The sequence below is a fragment of the Panthera pardus genome, unplaced genomic scaffold (assembly GCF_024362965.1).
Source record: "Panthera pardus isolate Hobbes unplaced genomic scaffold, ASM2436296v1 HiC_scaffold_8, whole genome shotgun sequence".
Classification (NCBI taxonomy): Eukaryota; Metazoa; Chordata; class Mammalia; order Carnivora; family Felidae; genus Panthera; species Panthera pardus.
This window is the reverse complement of record NW_026527013.1, coordinates 13,922,404-13,940,427: the sequence shown is the minus strand read 5'-3', so window position 1 is coordinate 13,940,427 and position 18,024 is coordinate 13,922,404. Positions and strand designations below refer to the sequence as shown.

General features: G+C 53.5%; 1 protein-coding gene across 1 annotated transcript in view; it reads left to right on the top strand.

The window, feature by feature from the left end:
- Positions 1-2,158: 2,158 nt before the first annotated feature.
- ELL (elongation factor for RNA polymerase II) overlaps positions 2,159-18,024 on the top strand; it is a 77,097-nt gene continuing 61,231 nt past the window's right edge. Inside the window, exon 1 of the mRNA XM_019416376.2 lies at positions 2,159-2,315. Within this exon, the coding sequence (XP_019271921.2) occupies positions 2,181-2,315 (135 nt within the window). The 5' untranslated portion in view covers positions 2,159-2,180. The remainder of the gene's footprint in view (positions 2,316-18,024) is intronic.

The following is an 18,024-nucleotide window of genomic DNA, read 5'->3' as shown; positions in this document are numbered from 1 at the left end:
TCCTAGAGAAGAGAGAGGAAGTTGGGAGGGGCTGCCTTGAATGAAAGTCCATTGGAGGAAAGTCGAGGTAGTGAGTTTCTCATTGGGTGAGTTGTGGCAGTGTCTTATTGGCTGGGCTATTGCTGGGTGAGGAGAAAATCATCCTTTGTCCTGCTGGGGTATAGTAAAGTAGACTTCTTCCTGTTGGGGTCTGCAATTAACAATGAGTCAGTAGGGCACAGAGCTCCTTCTTCTGACCTCCTGACTCTATTTTAAATGAGGTTGCCTTCATTCACTTTCACAAAAACATCATGCTGAGTCTTTCACTGAGTGCCAGTCACAGAAGGTCACATATGGTATGATTCCATTGATATGAAATGTTCAGAATAAGTAAAACCATAGACACAGAAAGTAGGTTACTGGTTGCAGGGGCTGGGAAGGGGGGATGGGGAGTGACTAGTGGGTAGGGGTTTCCTTTCTTTTTTTCTTTTATAAAGATTTTATTTTGGGGGGTACCTGGGTGGCTCAGTTGGTTAAGCATCTGACTCAATTCTGGCTCAGGTCATGATCTCATGGTTTGTGGGTTCCAGCCCTGTGTCCTGCTTCGCGCTGGATGTGGAACCTGCTTAGGATTCCCTCTCTCCCCCTCTTTCTGCCCCTCCTCCCCTCAAAAAATTAATTGAAATATTTTATTTATTTTTAAATTTTTTTTTTTTTTTTTTTTTTTTTGAGAGAGAGAGATCACGAGCGGGGAAGGTGCAGAGAGAGAGGGGAACAGAGGACCTGAAGCAGTTTCCGTGATGAGCCGCACACTTCATGGGCTGAGCCAGCCAGGTGCCTGGTGTACCGGTTTTCTTTAGAGATGATGAAAATTTCCCCAGATGAGATAATTGTGGCTGCACAGCATTGTGAATGTATTAAACGCCACACTTTAAATAGCACACTTTAAATGGGTTAATCTTATGATATATAAAATGTTTTTTTATGTTAACTTTTTTTTTTTTTTAAACATTTATTCATTTTTGAGAGTGAGACAGACAAAGCATGAGTCGGGGAGGGGCAGAGAAAGAGGGAGACACAGAATCAAAAGCAGGCTCCAGGCTCCGAGCTCTGAGCTGTTAGCCCAGGGCCCCACGCGGGGCTCGAACTCACGGACTGCGAGATCATGACCTGAGCTGAAGTTGGACGCTCAACCGACTGAGCCACCCAGGCGCCCCTATGTTAACCTTTTTTAATGTTTATTTTTGAGAGAGAGAGAGAGAGAGAGCGTGAGCAGGAGAGGGGCAGAGAGAGAAGCAGACTCCAGGCTCTGAGCTGTCAGCACAGAGACCGGTGCGGAGCTGGAACTTACGAACCTTGAGATCATGACGTGAGCCAAAGTCCAAGGCTTAACCTACTGAGCCATCCAGGTGCCCCCATAAAGTGTTTTCTTAAAATGGGAAAGCTGCATAACCACCATATTTCAGGAACCTTGGGGATGTAGAATTTTATTCTAATAAAAGTCTACTCTTATCATGAGCAAAATTTCCTGCTTCCCCATCACCCCCAATTCCCTAACAGCCCGGGCCAGGGAATCCCATCTACTTACCTTAAGGGAAGCCCCACTAGCCCAACCCAGCGTCCAACGCGCGCTCGGTTTGCATAGTCACGCCCATTCACCGGGCCAATAGCCAGCCCCGCCCCCCACGTGTTTTGCACCGGCCCCGCCCCCTTCACGCACAGGCTACCGCTCTCAACAGAAACCAAAGGCGGTAGGTTTGGTGCGACTTCATAAATAATGCATCACGTCAGCGGCCAGTGAGGCGTGGCTTCGGCCAGCCTGGCTGAGTCAGGGTCATGAATAATGTATATTGAGGCGGGGCCTGGAGGGGTGCGCGTGTCGGGGCGGAGTCCGGGCACGGAAGTGACCCTCTCCGGGGCCTTGAGAGGTGGGGCCATCCACACTTCATGAATATACAGCACCTGGGGCGGTGACTGTGAGCTTCGCCAGGCCCACAGGGGGCGCGACCAGCTGCGTTCATGAATAATGCAGCAGTCGGCCGGCCGTGCAGAAGCTACTGTGGGCCTCGCTAGATCCAGAGGGGGTGTGGCCAGCCGCGTCTCATGAATAATGCAGCGCGTCAGCGGGCGGCGGGGCGTGGCGTGGCCGGCGCTCCGGCGCTGGAACCGGGAAGGGGGGGCGGGGGAGCGATGGTCGCAAGATGGCGGCGCTGAAGGAGGATCGGAGCTACGGGCTGTCCTGCGGGCGGGTGAGCGACGGCAGCAAGGTGTCTGTGTTCCACGTGAAGCTTACCGACAGTGCCCTGAGGGCCTTCGAGAGCTACCGCTCCAGCCAGGTGAGCGGCGTGGAGCCCGGCGCGGCCGTCGGAGAAGTCGAAGCGCAGGCCGGCCTCACGCGCCCCTCGCGGAGGCGTCCTGGCCTGGGGGCGCGGGGTCCGGCGTCCGGGGTGCTGTTCTCGGGTCCCTGGGCCGACAGGTCGCGGGGTGGGCACCTGTCCAGCTTGGGGCGCGGGGAACTGCGTTCCTTTACGGCGCTGGGAGGTGACACTGGCGGGCGGCCCGAGGCGGCCGAGGGACCCGGAGCTCGCGCGTCTGGTCCGGGGGTGGGGGTGGGCGACTAAGTCGGCACCCGGAGGCTCCAGAGCCTTTCCCGGCTCACCCAGCACCTGGGCAGGAACTGAGCTGTTCACCTGGCCGGAGGACAGGGTGGAGGGGAAGCTTGGGGCTTCTCCGTCTGGGTGCCAGGCAGGGTGGATCAGTGGGGCACCGCTGTCGGGGCACCTGTGGAGATCCTGTTCCGTTTGTGTGGGGAAGCTGTGTTTTCATTGGGAGGGCCGGCTTTGACACCAATGGAGCCCTTGGAATTGGGCTCATTGTTGGTTCTTGGGAAGGGGCGTTTGGACAGAAACTGACAGCTTGTTTCCAACTCCCCTACTCCTCGCAGGTGACCCTGCCTTACTGGACATTTTTAGAGAGTGGGAATGTTTTGGGGGGAAGAAGGTGTGTATGTGGGGGGTCGCTGGCATGGTGCCTTTCCCAGGCTGGGAGCCCTTTGTGGGCACCTAGCTGCTGACTCTCAAACTTCTCAGGGACTGATTTGGGCCCATCTGGGGAAGTTAGAGGCGTTTCACTTCTGCCACCTGGCTCAGTGTGCGTGGGTTGGGGGGAGGCTGCAGTGCACCTTCTTTCAGGCCCGATTTGGGGGCACATCTGGGACCCTGATCAGAAACTTGCTTCTTCCCATTTCTGTTTGCGTCATGGCGCCCTCCGTCTGTGTTGGGACAGAAGTTGCAGGTGCCCGGAGTGGCCAGGACCTGAGGAGAAGTGGCTTGGGAGCCCTTTTCCTTGTTGCCTGGAAAGTGGGGACTTTGCAGTCATAAAGTGGCTGGGGAGGGGTCTGGTGTCGGGCTCATGGAGGCCCTGCTCCATGTGTGCATGTGTGTGTGTGTGTGTTTGTGTATACTGGGAATGGGGGGGCCGAGGGCGGGTGAGGAGAGAGACTAACTAGGAAGGAATGTGGCTTTCTTCCTGCCCCAGACTTGTTCAGCACCATTAGCTAAGCCGGGAATTTCTTCCCCTGTTAACGTTCCCACCACTTTCCTGGTGCCCACCCTTCCCGTGCTTCTTCCCACTTTTTTTTTTTTTTTTGGGGGGGGGGGGCAGTTTCCTTCCTGTCCTGGTATCACAGTTTCCCATTCACAGAAGAGGTCTCTTTTTTTTAGAAGAGCGAGTTCTCCCCTTGTCAAAAGGATCCCTCAAGATGAGGCTAAGGTGCCCTTGCAGGTGAGGAGGAGGTGGTGGGGACACTGTGTCCAGCTTAAGTCTCCTTTCCTTGTGGCATTCCAGTCTGGAGTCTTTTCCCTAGGCAGTTCTGACTTGTCCTGCAGGAAGGCGGGCTTTCCTAGAAACAGCTGGGGGAGAGAGCTCATGAGTCATGTAAATAAGGTGAACTTGGTACCTGGTCACTTAAGAGCCCCGCCTTCCCTGCCATGCTGCCCTTGCTTGATCTGGTTGTCCGGAAGGTCTGCCTATGTGTCCACCTCATGCTGTCATACTGCTATTTTTAATTTAGGGTGTTGGTTACATCCCCTAACTAAGCTGGATCTTCCTCATGTGAGGGTGAAGGTAACTACAGACTCCAGCTTATCCCCCTCGAAGCACAGCTGTGTATGACAGTGTTGATCAGCCAGGAGGGGCTCCCTCAAAGAACTTCTCCAAGCCAGTAGGGGCATCTAGGCCAGCTGGGCTAAACTTTGAGGGTGACCCAAATTTGAGTTTTTCTCGGAAGCCGACTGATAATTTAAGTTACTTGGCAATTTCATATTTAATATTACTTGTTGGGCGTTGTAGAGGATTGAGCTAAAATCAGGGCGGCTTGGGTGCTTTTGGGTGGTGGGCATGGGGACAGTGACTTGAAGAACTGGTCTGTGCGACCAGAGAAGTGTAGGGGTTACTAACAAAACCTCTTATGTGCAGTTGTCAATAGTGTCTGGAGTTTTCTATTCTGTAGCACTGTGGTTATTATATGGTTTGTCAATAGCAACTTGTGGAGAGGGTTTTTATTTTTACTTTTAATTGCAAAGAGACTTTTACGGACTCAGATGTGGCAGGGGACCGGAGAGGAAGTTACTGCGAAATTTTCTCTGTGGCCAAAGAGAGCCTGTAATCCTAGCTGTTGGAGGAGCCTGGGTAGAAGTCCCCCATGGTTTCTCTCTCCAGAGGGGTGTGGAGTGTGAGCTGCCTTTGTGTAGACCTAGTGGCCAGTCTGGAATGTAGCAGAAGGTAATATACACAGCTGCCACCGTCTAGACTTAGGCTTCGTGAAGCTTCTTCTTGAATATAAAAACTCGAGTGAGTCCCGAGGCAGCTACGCCTGTAGATCTCCCATTTCACTGTGGGCTACTTCTGGGAGAGAAGAGGGCGGAGGTATAGATCCATCCTTGCAAGATAGCATCATGCACCTGCTTAGAGAAGTGTTCCCTGGCCACTCTGAGGAAGTGACCCTCCTTGGGGCACCTGCCTCAACCACCTGGGTATTTCTGTTGCTGGGTGACCTTCTCTCCTGGTTTATAAGCTCCTTGGTGGAGAGGAGCATATTGTCGTTGAGGAAAAATTGAGGACCCAGGGAGGGGCTCAAGATGCCTGAAGATTGTAGTCTGAGTTTGAATCTTGGTTCTACCTGCTTGAGGCCCTGGGCTAGTGAGTGACCCCTCCCAGTCAAGATTCCTCCCCTTTGGGGCTATGAGGATTCCGGTGCCTGATCCTCTCCCAGCTCTGGATCCTTCTTGTCCTCAGGACTGTGCATATTCCAGTATCTGACCCTTCCCAGCTCTGACTCTTTCTTCTTGCAGGGTTGCAAGGTCCTACTGCCCGACCCTTTTTTGAGCTCTGGATTCTTCTTCTCTTAGCTGGGAGGTTCCTAGTGTCTGGCCATGTCTGAGCTCTAGATCTTTCTCCTCAAGACTGTGAGGGTCCCAGTACCCAACCCCTCCCAGTTCCAGATCCTTCTGTCAGGGCTGTGTGGGTCCCAGTGCCCTGCCCTCTCTCAGCTCTGGCTCCTTCTTCTCTTAAGGCTGTGAGGATTCTGTTGACATGTGTGTGGCCATCAGTGCAGCCCTAACACCCCCAACCTCCCTCCTCCCTGTTCTCAGCACTTGGCACTTGTACCCAGAGCTGGTTCCCACCTGGAGGTTTGAATAGACTTTGTGGGAGGCAGGGAGCCTGGGTTCCTGCATCCACCCAAATCTGATCGAGCAGCTGGTTTGCACAGGGCTACTGCTCAGGTGCTGTATGTTCAGAAGTGACCGAGATGGGCCTCTAGTGTCATGAGCTGACATTCTGGAGGCAGGAGGCATATAATAGTGAACAAGACAGCACAGCAATGGGCACAAAGAACTTGACAGCTGCCAGCAGCAGGAAGGAAATAAAATGGGATGATGTGATGCTGTGGGGTGGTGTAAAAGGGTGCTGATTGACAGAGGTGCTTCGAGGAGATGCCAGGGCTGAGGTCTCTGGGTGAGGGATCCTGTGTAGGGAGGGGTGGGGGTTCCAGGCATGCTGCCTTCAAGCCTTGAGACACAAGAGACTGGGGAGGGTGTTGGGGCATGGAGGACAGCTGCCAAGGCTCTGTCCTGGGGAAGGGTGTGTGGGGAGAGGACATGCAGGAGGCCTGCCGCAAATACTCCATGACTGTTCTAGAGCTGTGCTGGGGGCTGCTCGCCTGCTGCTAAGGGGGCGGCTGTGTGGATGTCAGCTCGGGCACTGGTGGCAGGAGGAGCCTTAATTTAGCCTCTGTTCCCCTCCCACAGCCAGGCCCCAGGAAGTAAGCTTGTCTCCCCTTTCTGGGGGTGCCCACCTAGCCCTAAGCAGGACAGCTTCTTGCCAGCTCTGTCTGCTTTTCAGACCAGCCGTCTTCAGAAATAGCTGGTGCTGCCCCTCTTGGCTATGGGCCAGGCCCCTCTAAGTCCTTTGTCCAGGCTCCTGTCATCTTCTTGACAACCTTGGCTGGAAGGCTAGCCGATTGTTCCCACTATGCCTTTGAGGGCAGTTGGCACCCAGAGGGTCATCGGCCACCTGCCCAAGATCACTCGGATTGTCCTCTGGCCCAGGCTGCCTCTTGAGTTGGGAGGGAGTTTGAGCCACTGGGATGCAACTATGAAAGGGGATCCCACCACGGCCTCCAGTTCTAGTTAAATGCCAGCGCTCTGGACTCCTGCAAGCACGGGTGACATGAATGGCCATGCAAATTCCTGAGGCTGTCACTGTGACTGTACTGTGCCCCCTGCCCTGAGAAAGCCTAAAGATGGTGATAACCAACACCTGTGGCTCACCGGCCACACGCCAGCGCTGGCCCAAGCTGCACACGTTACTTTATCTCACCCCCATCTGTCAGGCCTGTGGCGGGGAGTGGTTCCCACTTGTCAGGTGAGGAAATGGGAAGAGACTCTGGGAGGTCAAGTCACCGGAAGGAATTTCCCAACTGGGATGGGGCTGAGAACCAGCTTGGGATGGCTCCAAGCTCTGCCCCCTCTGAAGGGAGGTGGCCTGGCAGGCCGGGCCAGGTGGATCGGCCGGCCTGTTGGTGTCCAGAGCACCGCTTCCTGTCTCCTGCCCTCTGGCTGTAGGGGTTCAGTTTACTTGTGTATTTCAAAGTACGCTCTTGATAGTTGTGGGTGGGGTGAATCCTTCCTAGAAGGCTCTTGTCTCATAGGCGCTGTGACAGGATGTGTGGATGACCCAGGGTGTGGGGGCAAGGGATAGAAGTTTCTGCGGGTGGCCAGTGAGATTGTGGGGAGGGGCCGGGCCCCGCCTCGGCCACTGTGACCCTTGACTAGGCTTCTGGCTTGCACGCTGTTCCTGCCACCACCACCACGGTGACTGTGGTGATTGTGTGTAAACAGCAGGCTGCTTGGCAGAAACCCACCCTCTGTTGACTCATCGCAAGGCCAGAGTTCATCACCCTTGAAGTAGTTTTGACATCATAGCCAGATTGTGACATCTCTGGAGTGTCTTTGACAATAACACTGCTTCCCCTGTTCCGAGTAACTGGTTCTGGAGCAGACACTGGTTTCAGGAAGTCTCCTTCTCATGTGGCAGCAGCCCTGCCTGATGCAGCCTGGCCAGGCCCAGGCTGCCAATCCATGCCCGTGGGGTTTGGCCTCCTTTGAGTCCTTCATTTTTAGGGCCTTGCTCCCCTTCCCCTGTCTTTATGAGTTTCTCTTGGTTCTGTGACGAGCACAACTTGGAGTTGTCTGAGATCTTACCTCCGGTGATATGTGGCCGCTCCACAGTCAACCAAGTGCCCAAAGGGATGCTTTTGAGAACAGTCCCCCCAAGTGACCTCTGACCTGTAGGTGCAGTGAGTGACAGACAACTATAGTACATAGTTGTTTTGTCACTTTACTTTTTAACAAAAAAGCTGGTGTCCAAATTAACCATCCAGCGAGAGACCTCCTGTCCCCACACCAAGTGGCTGCATTGGAGTCTGATGCTAATTATATTCTCTGGTCTAGGTCCCTCCCTGGCCATTGTGATGCAGCTCTTTCTTGGCTGAGTCACCAGGTCAGGGCATGTTGGTGACTCCCTGCAGCCCTTCTGGAGGGGAGGGGGCCTCTCATGTTTGTCAAGTTCATGGGGTCATGGAACTCCTATTTAAAAGTAACACGTGCTGAGGGATGCCTGGATGGCTCAGTTGGTTGAGCGGCCGACTTCGACGCAGGTCATGAACTCGAGGTTTGTGAGTTCAAGCCCCATACTGAGCTCGCTGCTGTCAGGGCAGAGCCCGCTTTGGATCCTCTGACCCCTTCTCTCTCTCGGCCTCCCTTTCTCCCCTGCTCACACATGTGCCCTCTCTTTGTCTCTCTTTCAAAAATAAATACAACATAAAAAAAAAAAGTAACACAAGTTGAAAAGTTCACTATAAAAGGAGCATAGCTCAGCATAGAAAGCTTGCAAAATAGCTGAACGGAGCGACTTCCTGTTCCCATGGGCCAAGGCCATCTCTGTTGTTGACACCTTGGTGCCTTCCTCTGTCTTGTGTCTGGGCACCTCATCATCATAGTGATGTCCTCTTAAGATATTAGATCTTGTTTCTTCCCGACACTATATTAGCTGTGTTATTCAACGTGGCTGTAGGCTTTACTTTTTAGTGACTGCGTCTCCCTTGCTGTGTGCCCCCTAACGGATCAGTATTCCTCGGGTACCGTGTTTGGGGCACCACACCGACCCTGGGGATTCCTGTGTGCTGGGAGCCCTGTCTGCTGTCCCCTGCTGAGGGCTGTGCAGAAGCGCTGAAGTGCAGTGAGGGGCACCCCCGGTGCGCCTGCAGGGCAGAGTGGAGCCCGAGGCTGCGTGTGGCCGAGTGGTACAACTTCTGCATGTTGAAATCGAGGCTCGGGAGAGATGTGGTCTGGGCTGTGGGAGTGGATGGTCAGGGACGGCAGGGCTAGAGGCGAGAGGCCGGGGATGGAATGGGGGTTCTAAGGGCCTGAGCTGGGGTGGCACAGGGGAATGGGCAACAGGACAGTGTTTCTGGGCCGGAGGAAGGATAAGGGTGGCTGATCCGAGGGCTGCTGCAGGTCTGTGGTGGGTGCCTATCATTGTCATTAACGTCGAGGGCTCAGGTGGTAGATGTATATATGCTGCCCTGTTGGTGTTGGCTGCAGAGTCTACATCTTTCTGGGTTGCTTTTAAAGAGAGAACGAGGAGCTATTGTGCTTTGTTTGTTTTTTTAATGTTTATTTATTAGAGAGAGAGAGAGAGAGAGAGAGAGAGAGAATGAGCAGGGGAGGGTCAGAGAGAGAGGGAGACAGAGGATTCAAAGTGGAGTCTGCACTGACAGCAGAGAGCCCAATGCAGGGCTTGAACTCACCAACTGTGAGATTGTGACCTGAGCTGAAGTTGGATGGTTAACCGATTGAGCCACGCAGGTGCCCCCGGGTTGCCGCTTTTGTACCCAGATGTGGATGTCACGTGATTTTTTTTAAATGTCCTGAGTGTGATTGGAAGGTGTGGAAGGTGTTTTGAACTGATGTGGCAGCTCTGGAAGCCAGCAGCCTTTTTTTTTTTTGGTTTTGGTTTTTTTTTTTTGGTCCCAGTTCTTGGATTATGTTCTTTGCTCAGGGGTAGCTGCATGCCAGGTTTCCCTTATTGTGCTGGTGTTGACCAGTTTCTGGAGAGTGGGTGCTCTGGATACTGGGGGAGCCAAGGCTGGATGGAGGACAGGTGATGCTGTCTAAAGCATAGAGAAAGTTGGCTCAGGGGCCTTGTGCCCACTTATCACTTCCCAGCATTCTCAAATGTGCTGTGGAACAGGTAGCCTTGGATTACCCCGTCTTTGTGGAGTTAATGAACTGCCTCTGACTGGGGGCTGTGGTTAATCTACTGCGCCTTTGGGTTGTTTCGAGTGTTCTCACTGTTCCTCAGACGGGGAAAATGAGGCTCGACTCGGGGACACCTTCCTTGAATGTGTGCCCTTCCAGCTAACTCTGCTCCTACCTCGGGCTGTCAGTGGGTGTCAGCGCCTCACTGTTTGCCTTGCTGTCCCCGTGTCCATCTTAGACACGTAGGGAAGGTGTCTTAATAAGAAGGTGCCTCCCTCCAAGGATGCTGAGGAGCGGGAGTTGGGGTCAGGTGGACTGGCTCTAGCTAGTTCCTGTTAACAGCCTGGGAATCCAGGCTTCCTCTTGAGCCTCAGTTTCCCTGGGTTGAAGCGTCACCTGAGATAGTAGTGAGCAGCTGGGTCAGATGGTCCTGTCATTGCATTGTGTCCAGTCCATTCCTCCCCCCTGTGTATATGCATGTGTCAGTGTACCACAAATGACCTGAGAATGTGAGGCCTTTAAGAATTTAAAACATCCACTCGTTTGTCTCTATCGTTAAGGGTTTCTTTTTTAAATAAGGAAATGACTTTCCCCAGATTTTTTAGCAGTTTTCCTGCCACGGAGCCGACCCCACTGTGTTGAGGGAGCTGGGCCCCTCTGCGTGTCCCTCTTCTCCATCCCGCCTTGGGCAGCCTCAGCAGGTGGGGATGGCGGAGCGGGCAGTGGGCAGGGGCCGCACAGCAGAGGAGAGGCATGAGGTGCTGGCTGAGCTTCTGGGGAGACTTCCGACCAGGCCCAAGGGTGCCTGCTGAGCCCACCAGGCTGGCGGCCTCTGCCAACGGAGTATGAGGAGCCGGGCCCAGAGCTCTGGGCGCGGTGGCCCCATCTTCGCCTTCAGGTTGCATGCCGGCTCATGGCTGTTGGGGAGTGACGTGAGGGCAGTCTCAAGGGGCCAAGCCCCCTCTCCCCAGGAGAATGCTGTTCCCCAGGGATGGGAGGTACGGGCCCTGTTTCCTCCATCATCCAGTCTGGGCAAGTGGAGCCCCAGTGTGTAAAGGCCGAATAACAAGGGGCTTCCCCTTACTTTTCCCTGTGCCCCTTGACCTCTTTCTGATGGGGGGACCGGCCCACCACAACCCTCACTTGGACAGGTGCATGTGGCTTTGATGTTCTTTTTATCAGACTGACTTGGGATCTGCGGGTGGGCCGAGGCAGGCCAGGTGCCATTCTGGGCTCGGGGGCTTCGTGGTGGGCAGGCTAGCCAGGCATGCCCCAAGGCCCTCACATCTCTATGGGGGACGCCCACTGAGAGCATGGTGGTGGTGCCCATGGGCGATGACTACTGGGAGGGAGAAACACGGCGGGCTGTGGGCAGGAGGTGCCGTGGGAGTGGAGCAGTTGGAACCATACGGGAAGAGGCTGAGATTGCTGAAGTCTGCGTGAGATCCAAGAGGTTGGCCACAGGAGGGAGGCTGGGGTGACGGGGCAGCCGGAGGGTGTGGGGGTAAGGGATGCCCCGGCAGGAAGTTGGGGTTAATTTCATCATCTAGCCGACTAAGCAGTTGTGACTGCAGTGGCCTGTGTGGGTGTAGACGAGCTCCAGCCCCTGTCTAGGGTCAGTGTGGGGGGACTGACTCCACGCTGATTTCACGCCACTCCGTAGACAAGCGTTTTCTCTGGGGGATTCCATCCTGTGACAGGCCATGGTCAAGGGAGGCCTTGGGAGTGCTCCAACCAATCAGCGAGAGTCTTTATCTGGGACCTCTTGGAGCCTTTTAAAAAGAAATTGTGGTGAGGGGTACCTGGGTGGTTCAGTCAGTTGAGCATCTGATCTTGGCTCAGGTCATCATCTCGTGATTCGTGAGTTCAAGCCCCACATCGGGCTCACTGCTGTCAGTGCAGAGCCAGCTTGGGATCTTCTGTCCCCTTCTCTCTGCCCCTCCCCTGCTTGTGCTGTCTCAAAAATAAGTAAACGTTTTTTAAAAGTTGTGGTGAGATCTCAGCACGTAACATAAAATTACCATCTTAACCATTTTTTCCCCTTTTTAACCATTTTTTGAGTGTACAGATTAGTGATATCAAGTGTGTGTGCAGCCATCATCACCATCCAGCTCCAGAACTTTTCCATCTTCCCCAATTGAAACTCTGTTCCCATTAAAAACTAATTCCCCTCCCTTAGCCCCTGGCACCCACCATTCTAGTTTCTGTCTCTATGGATTTGATAACTTTTGTGATCTCATGTAAGTGAGATCATATGGCATTTGTCCTTTTAGATTTTTTTTAAAGTTTGTTTGTTTATGTAAGTAAGTAATCTTTGCACCCAACATGGGGCTTGAACTCATGACCCCAAGATCAAGAGTTGCATGCTCTTGCAACTGAGCCACCTGGACGCCCTGGTATTTGTCCTTTTATGACTCATTTCTTTCATGGTGTTCAAGGTTCATTCATGTTGTAGCCTGTGCCAGTTTCCTTCCCTTTTAAGGCTGAATAATATTCCATCGTATGGATATACCACATTTTGTTTATCCAGTTGTCTGTTGATGGATACTGGGTTGTTTATACCTCTAGGCTGCTGTGAATAGTGCTGCTGTGAACATTGGTGCACAAACATCTGTTTGAGACTCTGCTCCCCCCCCCCCCTTTTTCCTCCCAGTTTTATTGAGATATAATTGACATCTGGCGCTGTATACGATTAAGGTGTACAGAATAGTAACATGACTGACCCATATCGTGAGATGATGACCACAGCAAATTGAGTTCACATTTCTCATCTCATATGGATACAAAAAAAAAAAAAAAGAGTTGTTTCTTATGATAAGAAATCTTAAGATCTACTCTCCTAGCAACTTCTCTGTATATCATAACAGCACTGTTAGCTGTCGTCCCCATGTCATAGATTACATCTCTAGTGCTTATTTATTTTATAACTGGAAGTTTGCACCTTTTGACCCCCCCACTTCCTCCAGTTTTTCTCCCCCCACTCCCTGCCTCTGGTGACCCCAAGTCTGATCTCTTTTTGTGGGTTTGTCTTTTTTCTTTTCTTTTTTAGGATCCCACATATAAATGAGATCTTCCAGTATTTGTCTTTCTCTGATTTATTTCACTTGAGTTCCTGTTTTTAGTTCTTCTGAGTATATATCCAGAAGTTGAGTTGCTGGATCATATGGTAATTCTATGTTTAACTTTTTGAAAAACCGCCAAGCTGTTTTCCACAGCGACTGCACTATTTCACATCCCCGCTAGCAGTGTATAAGAGTTCCAATTTCTTCAGCCAACAATCCTCACCAACACTTGCTATTTTCTGGATTGTGTGTGTGTGTGTGTGTTTGTTTGTTTTGATAGCAGCTATACTGATGGGTCTCCAACGAGAGTTTGGGTCTATGGGGCTTCTGACACCTGCCGGACCACTGATGGGCTCAGGAGTCCCCTTATCGCAGGTGACAGAGAACCTGACCCCAGGGAATTGGGTCATGTTGGCTCTCACACTTGAGGTGGGCTTGGGCTAGCTTCGGGTCCTGCCTGAGGATCTCGATCAGGGTCACCTGGGTATAGATGGCAACGAGGCCAAGGAAACTGTCACCACCTCCCAGCCCTCCCAGTGGCACGACTTCTGTGTTCGTGTCCCCAAACCAAACAGAGGCCCTGAGGGACATTGGCAAGGTTGGGCTCCACCCTGTGGCACCTGAGGCTGCTGGGCCCTTCCCTGGCCATGAGCTCAGATGGGGCAGAATCTCTCCTTTGGTGAATTTAGTTCTTTCAGTTCCACATTGAATCAAAAAGTGACTTGTGGAAAATGGGCTTTCTTCCAGGTAGGAAATGGCCTGGAGGCCCCTCGGGTTGGGTGTTCCCTGCCCTCTGGGGGGTGGTGGACAGGTAGGGGACTATGCTGCTGCCTTTGCTCCTGCCTTTGGCTTGGCCTCAGGGCTGGGGCCTGTGCCAGTAGTGCTTAAGGAGGAGCGCTGTTTTCTCTGACCCTGTGGGCAGATGCAGTCCACTTGCCTCAGGGCTTCCAACTGTGGAGGCGGGACTCCCTGCCCCTGTCCTGCTGGCGCCTCCCCTTCTGCTTATGGGATGTGCACATGGGCCTAGGGCCCCACACTTGCTTTCAGGCCCCACAGTTAAGCATAGGCTGATCAGAGGTGGGGCGAGGGGCCGGGCTGAGACAGCCACCCTTCATGCTGCTCTTCCTTGTGGGGGGTGGTACCGCTGGGACCCAGAGAGCTTAGACTAGCCTCGCCTCCTGCCATTGGCCTGAGGATAAGTGGGTTGGAAGGTTCCCCCCCCCCCCCCACTTTTTTTCCTGGACAGTGACTTTTTGGAGGAAAATCAGCTTCCTGATATGGACCTTGTGGTTCTCCCCGCATCTGGAGGGGATGATTTAAGGGACCTAGAGCAACACTTACAGCAAGGAGAATGCCCACTGAATGAAGTCAGGACAGCTCAGTGTGCAGTAGCTGGGGGTGGGGCATTAGCTTAGCATGGCCTTCCCCTTGACAGTGGGCACCTCCTGCCTATAACCTCCCCGCTACATTGTTCTCCAGGTCCTGAAAGGGATCGCATGCCTTGTTCCCATCCTGGCTGCTCTGTTTTCTGTACCATTAGTGGTAGAGCTTTCCCTATACCATTAGTGACAGTGGGCCTCTTGTCCTCAAGGAAGCTGAGGTCTGCTGTGCCCAGTGTTGCTGTTGTAGCTGCTAGCTTCCAAAACCAAGGCCTCTGGCATATTTGCTGCCATATGAGGTGAACAGAATTGGATAAGGATGCCAACGAAGTAGACTGTTACGGCATTTTTTTAAAAGTTTATTTGAGAGAGAGAAAGAGAGAGGGCACATGTGTGCAAGTGGGGAGGGGCAAAGAGAGAGGGACAGAGAGAAAATTCCAAGCAGGCGCCACGCCGTCAGCACAGAGCCCGACACAGGGCTCGCTCTCACGAACTGTGAGATCATGACTTGAGTGAGCCGCAATCAAGAGTTGGACGCTTAACCAACTGAGCCTCCTAGGGGCCCCTATGGCATGTTCTTCTTTCAGTACTATCCTTAGAGTCTGAAAGAAGTTAGTAAGCCATGACCCAAGGGGCAAATGCAACCTGCCAGCTGTGTTTCTAAAGTTTTTTTTGGAACAGAGCATCATTTAAGGCTGCTTTTGCCGTATGATAGCAGTTGAGTCTTTGTGATGGAGATTGTCTAGTTCTCAAAACCTAAGAGATTGATTCTCTGGCCCTTTGCAGACAAAGCTTGAGAGCTGCTGGTCTGAAGTGTTGGCATTGGCGTGTGACGTGAGGACTACGTGTGCTCGTAGAATGTGCTGACCGGGCTCGCACCTTGGACCCCTGTGTTGTGGCATTCCGCCCCTGTGGGCTGTGGCTTCCTGTCACGTCTCAGGGCTGGACTGAGATCTTGGAGTGTCCTTTTGGTCTGGCCCCTTCATTTCACTGAAGGGACACCTGGACGATGGTGACTGACCTGAGGATACACGGTCAGCATAGATTAAATTGAACCTCAAACCTGAGGGTGTCTGCCCTAGGACTGTCTGCACCCTCCCTCCCACCCCAGTTTCATGCAGACTTGGAATGCTTCCCATTCCACGTGCAAATCCCTGGGTTGCCCAGGAGCTTTTCTCGGGCACAGCTCCAGACTGGCACAGCCTCTGGTGGGCCTGTCCTTTTTACTTGTGACCTGCTGGTGAACTCTGGAAACACGATTCATGCGCAGCCTGGGCAGGAAGGGCCAAGCACGGGTGTTCCTGGCAGAGGTGGGAGGGCGGGCATCTGCCTCCCGTTGGAGTCTGGCTGTGGCTGCAGCATCCCTCTCCCCTCCCTCTGTGTCCTCAGCCTTAGGTCCCTGGGGATACAGTGGGACTAGTGTCATCTTCCAGGGGAGGATTGTACTCAGGGGTTGGTTGTTCATTGGGGTGTCTTTCGAACGTGTGCTTCGTGGCATGAGGAACAACTAGATGACAGGAGACAGTGAGCAGCAGTCATCTCCTGTCCTCTAGGAGTGAGCTTTCCACAGGCGGGGGGGGGGGGGGGGTGCTCAGTGAATCTTCCAGAGCTTTCTCAGCTCAGAATGAGTATCATCTATAGATGGATTCTGAATTAGGTGCCAGCAGCCCTAACGACCTGGAGAAGGGGGGTGCCCAGGTGGCTCAGTCGGTTGAGCATCCGACTCCGGCTCAGGTCAGGATCTCATGGTTTGTGAGTTCGAGCCCCATGCCAGGCTCTGTACTGACAGCTCGGAGTCTGGAGCCTGCTTCGGATTCTGTGTCTCCCTCTCTCTCTGCCCCTCCCCCATTCATGCTCTGTCTCTCTCTCTCTCTCTCTCTCTCAAAAATAAACATTAAAAAAAAACAAAACGACTTGGAGAAGGGCAGTCAGGCCTCTCTGCCAAGGGCCTGAGGTATCTGGGTTCTTGGCTTCTATCAGTAGAAATGGCATGATCTTGCTCTTATCTTTCAGTGTCGTCTCTCCTTTTTCAGAATCGGTGGGACTGTTGAACTGCTGCAGGGCTGGGCAGAGGTGCTGTGCGGTGGGGAGACCCGAGGGCAGGATCGTGTGGGGAACATCCCAGTGTGGAGAGACTGCAGGGAGATATGTGAGGCAGAGGCAGGTCACAGCTAGAAGAGTGTGTTCCTTCCTCCCCTGGTCACACTATTTTTGGTGTTGGACGCTCACAGATGTCTGCTTGTTCCAGCGAGATGTGCTCAGCTCTCAGTGCATCTGGCAAGTGGGATGAGGACAGCCAGCACTGGTCGCCTGTGTTCAGCGTGTCTCCAGCTTGCTCTGGCGTCGGGACGAGGCCTGGCTGGCTCCCTTACCTGTGCACAGGGTCCTGCTGGTGGGGAGCCTTGTGCACAGAGCCACATGACCCAGTGATCTGTGCCAGTTCCTCCTGACAGGAAGTGGAGCTGTGTTAAGGATTCTTAGACGGGTTTTGGCCTAGAGTGTAGGATTGATGCTATGTGGCCCCCGGTCCTTCCTGCCTTTGGCTCTGCTGGCTAGTATCTCTGTGGGTCCTGTCTCTGAGCAGATGAGGTTAAGACCTTCTCCTTCCCCCCACCGCCCCTGCTCCCCCACCACCATGAACCTGGGCTGTGAGAATGTGGCCAGTGAATGGGTTTCACTGGTGCCCAAGTATGCAGGGCAAGGCTCCCAGGCTGTCAGCAGAAGTTGGGCTGATGCTGGACCGCTTTCTCCTCAGGGATGGAGGGCAACTCACCGGGGTCTGTGCCCCACCCGGAACAGTGGCTCTAATCGCGCTTTGTTCTGGGATCTTCACGTGGCTCCTGTGACCTGCCTCTCCTCTTTCTTGTCTTGGTCTCTTGTGTAAATTCATTGAGTCCAGATGCTTTCGGGTGACAGGAATTGATTGCCAAGTGTGGGATCTGCTAGGCACAGCTCAGCTTCGGTGAGTGGCTGGTCTGAATAGATGTGGTACCACCTCTGTGTTCTCTTCTTGGGGCTCTTGGTGCTATTCCTGGGGCTCAGCTATTTAAGAGCAAGCACACCACGTGTTGCAGGTGTGGGCGTCCCTCTGCTGTTGTGAAGCTCAGGGCGGACGAGCTTGGGGGTGTTGCAGGGAGGTCACTGGAGGATGCGGGATGCAAGGCCCAGGCCTGGGGCGGTGGAACAGGATACCTCATATTGGCCCAATTGGGGCTGAATCAGGCTGCAGACCCAGGATGTTGCCCCTGCCTGGCGTTCATGTGCGTGCCCCGTGGGCCTGGATACAGGTTCTGGCTATCTGAGCTGCTGTCCCTTGAACAGCCGATGGCCAGGGTGGGGGACAGCTTGTATTGCTTCCAAACCTTCACTGATATTGATATGGTTGGGTGGCTGCCAAGTTCAGAGCAGGACACGGGGCTGGGAGGAGCAGGGGAGAAGGGGCTGGCTGTCCATGCCATAGCCCCAGCCATCCAGGAGAATAATTAAGGCCTGAGGTGTCTTGGAAAGTCAGGAGTTTGCCACTCCATTGGAACTCTGGGTGGAGGGTCTCCTGGGTTACAGGCATCATAGACTCCTGGCCAACCGACTCCTTGGCTGCTCAAGGCTACAGGGTCTGTGTGAGTCCCCAGGACCTATTGACAAGTTGGTGGCAGGACTCAGTGGTGACTGTGGAAGGCTTCCCACAGTGGATGGTTTCTGGAGTCAGTAGCGTTTCTCAGAAGAACCCCGCAGGGTGTGTTAGAGAGGGGAGTGGGGACACAGCTCACACGCACTCAAGGCTGG